At 44.1% G+C, this 6,000-nt stretch overlaps 1 protein-coding gene across 1 annotated transcript; it reads right to left on the bottom strand.

Annotated features, from left to right (window-relative positions):
• Window positions 1-310: 310 nt before the first annotated feature.
• On the bottom strand, window positions 311-4,909 carry LOC108595170 (protein three rows). Its single transcript, XM_017980341.1, has 5 exons — window positions 4,548-4,909; window positions 3,573-4,487; window positions 2,668-3,519; window positions 1,583-2,599; window positions 311-1,518 (listed from the first exon to the last, which is right to left on the bottom strand). The coding sequence occupies exons 1-5, from the start codon at window positions 4,872-4,874 to the stop codon at window positions 346-348; spliced, it is 4,284 nt and encodes a 1,427-aa protein (XP_017835830.1). The 5' UTR covers window positions 4,875-4,909; the 3' UTR covers window positions 311-345.
• Between the last annotated feature and the right edge of the window lie 1,091 nt (window positions 4,910-6,000).

Below are 6,000 nucleotides of genomic sequence, written 5' to 3'. Positions count from 1 at the left end.
TATAACTCAGCTAAAAAAAAGCTTTCCACCCATACATAAAGAGGTATAAAACATTTGGATCGGATTTTTATTAGTTGAATTATAGCTTCATAAAGTAAAGTAAATTAAACAAAAAGTAATGAAAGTATGTTTCTAAAAATTAATGTTGAGGTTCTGAGCGGCTGAGGAAGTATCGTGACACTTGAGTCACAGAAAAGCGTATAATGTAATTTAGCTTACTATGCCAATAATAATTGTACACTGCATTAATGCAATAAAAGCTTATATTACAATGAAAACAAGAATTCTTTCAAATATAATTTACGTCAAATATAATTTACGTCAAATTGCAAACAATCGGGTTTTTCAACGTCGCCTGTTATGCAGTGTGGGCTCCTGAGACTCATCTGCCTCTTTGCGTCGCACTCGACCACGTGTGATGCGGGTAGAACCGCTCTCGCTTTGCTTAACTTGCTCCCCTTGTTTGCGTACTCTTGTGGGACGCCGTGGGGTTTTTACCGTATCTGACTGCGTTTGCGTCTCAGAGAGGCTCAAGTCAATTATCTCAATAAGCTGGCAAGCATTTAAATCGCGCTGCTGTCCTTCACTGGCTGGGGAATTTTCACTGCTCCTCAAAGGCCGCGTCAATTGATTCTCTAGTTGATCCTCTACTTCAGTGTATATGTCGAATTTTACTGGCTTGCGATTGCTTGCTTTACCAGCCAGCGACTTCTTCTTCGGCGACGTATTAAGCTTGCGCCCGCGTCGTTGAAGCTCAGGCTCAGACTCGCTTTGCTTATCTGCAGCTGCTTTTTTGCATGGCTTGGTGACACGTGTTGGGAGCTCATAAGCGCTCAGGTCAATAATCTCGATGGGTTGGCAGGCATTTAAATCGTGCTGCTGTTCCTCACTGGAATTTTTGCTGCCGCTTAGAGGTCGTGTCGCTTGATCATCGAGTGGGCCCTCTGCCTCGCTGTATATCTCGAATTTAACTGCCGTGCGGCTACTTTTTGTATCAGCATTCAACTTCATCTCTGGTGAAGTATTAAACGTGAGCGCTCGTCGTTGAAATTCACGTTCGCTATCGTTATGAACATTTTTTAGCTTGTTGTTGTTTTTGACCTTGGCCTTGCTTAACGCTTGTGCCCTGTATTCAGTGCGAAGCTGTAGCAACAAATTGTATCGATAGTTGACATCCAGGAACGACTGCTGGTTGATTGCCGACTGCAATAGTTTAATGGCTTGACTATGATTCTCTCTAGCACGCCAATAGTTAGCCTCGTACACATTTTGCATGACCTGCATTCGCGCACATAGAAGCTGACGTCGGTTTGTATCCTCCATTAGCCAGGCATGGGTCAGCGCATAGAACTCATCTAAATGCCCGTGCTCGTCATTTAGGAAATTGAGCCGCGCATGCAAGCAACCAATGACAAAGTAGATGCACTGCAGCTGCTTATTGGTACGCAGCACTGGTGGCGCCACATCCATCTGCATATAAAGCTGAAGACGCTGCTGGTGTAGCTGATCCTGGCGTGACTACAATCAAGTATAAATTCATGTAAGTATTAATAAATAAATAAATATGCGTATAATAGCTTACATCTGTTAGGGGCAGTGCATCTGCGACGGTATCCGTAAGATCCAATTGAAGCTGCCTGCGCATGGGCTGCACGCTGGTCACGCCCTGGTCCAGCTGCAGCAGCGAAAGCTGACTCGCTAAGGCTCCCAGTTGATCGTGCTGCTTGCATTGCACAGCAGTAATTGCCGATTGGGATAGCGGTTTAATGCAGAGAAAATGCTCGATAAGCCGCCGCTTGGAGTGTGCCTTGTCCAGTTGTTCCATACGTAAGTTAGTTAATAGCCAGCAGGTGAGTAGCTCCACTATACGCATTACCAAACCGCTCTGTAGCAGCACTTGTAACAAGCTCTGCGATAAAGTCGGACGCTCGCTTAATCGATTCGCGGTGCATTCGGTACTGTTCCGCTCCAGCTGACAAAGCAGCGTTAATACTGTGCTCTGATCCAGGGACGAGATGTTGCAATAGTTGCGTACACTTTCCGCTAGGCTGTCCAGGTGATGAAGCGCCGATAAAGCGACTTCATCGTTGTCAGCTGGTATATCCTGATAGCTAAAACGAAAGCGCAGCATCTGCAGCGTAAGCTGTATTATGTCGCATTTGTCGTGTCGCTCCTCAAACTGCTCGCGCAACAGCTGCGCTTGTCTCAGTAGCAGCTCTGCATGATTGTGACAATGGATGCTGTGATAGTAGCTGGCCAAATGGCAGAAGCAGAGCAGCACTATGGTGTGATGGCGTGCTGTAAAGTGAGTCTCTTGCAACTGTGGCCAGAGATCGTCCAGTAGTGGCAAAGCATGTGCGAGTTCTTCCTCCAAATCAAGCACAAGCTGTGGTCCCCGTTCCAGAAAGTGATTGAGAGCACGCAGGTAGGTGAATCTATCGCCAAGCTGTCGTCCTATTTGCAGCAACAGCAGCCAGGCGTTGTCTGCTTGTATAGTGTAGCCCATGTTGGTCAAGGCAATGGCGGCTACTATGGCATCATCGATTAACGCTTGCCAGTCCAGCAGCAGGACATCACTACTCAATGGCTCAGAATCCGCCTGCAAGCAAGAAAGCAGTGCAAATGAAGGGAAGCTGGGGCAGACAGACTAAAAGCGAACTCCCTTACCTGTGTGTAGAAAGCTTTGAAGGCGTCAATAGCCTCAGTGGCAAATTGCAACACCGGCAGCTCGTGTGCAATATTCAAATGAAGCAGTTCATGCTTGACCAACACCTCCTCTAGGCAACGCTCCGTCAAGTCTTTGATGGGTATCTTTGGCTTGGGGGCATCGCTAAGGCCGAGCAACTTGGCAACGCACATGTGTCCCAATAGCAGTTGCTCTAAGCGGCTTAAGGAATTTGCCTGTTTCAAACGCTGATGCAACTCCTCCAACTTCGTCAACACCTCCGCATCCGTACGCATGTGACGCATCAACAACACCAGCTGATAGTCATCCTGGCGACAACGCAGTAGCGAGCGCAGCAATTGAGGCGTCTTATTAAGAGCCAACACTAACGACAGGTCCATATTGTAAAGCTCTCGCGGCAGTGTCTCCCAGCATAGCGGACTACGTTGCAATTCTTCGCTAACAGAGCGCTGCCGCTCCTCGGTGCCGCCGCGGTAATAGATGCACAACTGTTGATAGCGTCGTCTGGGACAGGTAATGCTAGATATATAGCTGCTAAAAATTTGTACAGAGAGCTCCAAATTGTTAACACAATTGGAGCTTGCTTTGTATATACGACGCAGCAGGTGCTGCCATTCTAATGGGCCAAGTAACGCACTCGCCCGCAACTTGCTCATTGATTGAAGTAGCTGCTCCAGCAGCCTTAACTGTGTAGTGGTCTCCACTTTGTCGGCTACATTGCTTAGATGATATATAAAGACGCCCATCTCAGGACTCTTGGAGGTAAGGCAATTGAGAGTGTCGGCCACTTTCACGCAGTCCTTGATAATGCGTGCCAGGCAAAGTTGTGCCGCCTGTAAAACAATGATTGAAAGTAAAAATATAACCTACGGAATTTCATGCTTACCTGACATAGTTTGGACTGCTCCATGGGCGGACATTGGCTGTAGGCTGCCAACGCTGCGATGCCCATGCTAAAGACGCAGTGTTTGAGTTCGTTATGGCAGGATGCACTGTTCACGCAGTCGCTGGCCAAGACGCTGGTGCTGGCATTCCCAAGGCTTGCCATCTGGTTAATGAGACACTCCAGCAGTTGAAAGTGCGCGGCATATGCGTCAACTGTCATCTCCGGCCAGAACCGTTTGCTTATCGTTGATTTGCTTGCGATTAACTTTTGCATGCGCACCATGTAAAAGAGTAAATCGATTTGGAACTGTTGTTCAAGCTGTTGCGATTGCGCGTAGCTTTCACAAAATTTCCTGCTTAGGTCCACATAATGCTCTGGGGTTGGGGCATAGACTTGCTTGAGATAATAATAGTTCAGTTGCAGCATATAGTTATGAGCGCGTGGCTCTGCAATTTTATCGCGCATACAGCGTAGAAGCAGCGTTGCCAATCCCAGCTGATCCGTTTGCAAACAGTCCAGTTTGAGAAAACTGAGTGCGGCGCTTAGCCACTCGTGTTGTTCGGTGGTTGTGCAGGCGACTTTGCCGCTGATGATCAGCTTGGAGAGTGCACGCCACATTTTAGATGACTGCATTGGCAAAGCTTCCAAGGTGCTGATGTTCTTACCCAGCAAGTTCTGGTTAAGCTCGTCCCAAAGATGGCTATAACAGCTGTCCTGATGAACAGACATGGCTTCAAAGAGCGCACCTAATGCGAGCAGCGCTTTCCCTGCCTGCTCTGTAAGTCTCAGATGTCGACTGTAGCTGAGATGCTTCATGTGTATCGACATATATAATTTATAGTCTGTTGGATTTTGCAGCTGGCAAGGCGTCTGGGTAATCAGCGCATAGAATTTCTGGCATACATCAATAGTTGTCTGTAAACAAAAAAGAGTTGAATATTTAATCACTAAACACCGATAGAAATGTCGGATTACCTCTGTGCAAAATGCATGATGCATATACCGCATACTAGTCAAGTGAGCGCCCCAGATCTTTGGCTTGACGGCCTGGGGCAGCACATGCGGCATCAAGACAGCTGCAATTTTATAATATACTTGCGCATTTTCTTGGCAATTCTTTCGCAGTGCACAACAAACTTCCCGTATTATGTGCAGAGCATACCGAAGGGCCGATTCGTTCAAAGCGTCATAGTCATTAGAGTCCTTTTTTAATTGCCTGAACTGCGTCACAATAGTGTGAGCGGCGGACTCCACATCAACACGCGTTCCTTGCAGCTGTTTTACAACAATGTCAATTGACATTTTACCATGAATGCTTGCCACACAAAAAGTAACAACAAATGAAAACTTTCTATTTAACAAGCGGATGCTGCTTGTTCAAAACTTATGTTTAAATTTTGTGCACCTAGATTAAGCACATATCATCCAGCGCTGTGTGCAAAATAAATGCAACAAGTGCGAGCGAGATGCATATACTGTATAAGCTAGCGAGTACTATCTGCAATGATTTCGAGAGAGCAGTGCGGCAGCTAGTCAAAAGAATCGATACCATGCGACACAAGGGCATTTTGAAAGAGTAATCATAAATCAAGCTCGCGCGGTTATTATTGTCAAGAATGTTTAGAAACTGATAAATCTTATGTCGATATTTTTAATTTAAAAAATGACAATTAATTTTTAATTAGTTTATTTCAAAATATACCGTTTGAATCTTCAATTATTAACTATTATTAATTAATGTTACTAGCAAGAGAACTAACAGGAAGAGGACAATCTCAAGATTAAATTGCACACAACATAAAAAGGAGAATGATCCCTACAAATGCTTTAAAAGAATTGGATGCAAACAAAGTAAAAGAAAAAGAAATAATAAAAACAACTTAATCTTAATTCTGCACTAAAAAAAAAACTAGGAAAAAAGACAATTTGCAGAATGAAACTTTCAAAGCAGAATTCGGTCCAGTTTGAAATGGAAATTAAGGTGGTGGAAAGGTAACTAGATATTAAGTTGATAGGGTATAAAAATTGGCAGCTTTTAAAAGAAAAAGATACATATTTATCTTACGGATATCTACAGCACGCTTAATAAACTTGTACTTGTTTTAGCCATAAACTTAACATATTTAAAAGTAACTAAAACTAAAGTCGTTTTGTGCAAGGAAAGCACGTAGGTTAGTACTAGTTGTTATGTCTTATCTTAAAAGCATGCTAGACAGGTCTAACAATAAACCCAACAACTATGCGAATAAACCTTAAAAAAAGCTTCTTATTATCGTACATAATGATGAAATCAATTTGCAAATTGCTCAATCTAAGGCAATGATAACTAATCTAAAGGGGCATGACAGGTAAGTTTCCGTATAGTAAATAAATACCTAATAATACTATATATATAGCTAAAATGATGTAGGCAAGAGGTTTAAAATAT

The sequence above is a fragment of the Drosophila busckii genome, chromosome 2R, assembly GCF_011750605.1.
Source record: "Drosophila busckii strain San Diego stock center, stock number 13000-0081.31 chromosome 2R, ASM1175060v1, whole genome shotgun sequence".
Classification (NCBI taxonomy): domain Eukaryota; kingdom Metazoa; phylum Arthropoda; class Insecta; order Diptera; family Drosophilidae; genus Drosophila; species Drosophila busckii.
Note: the sequence above shows the minus strand (reverse complement) of the source record. Positions and strands in the feature narration are given on the sequence as shown.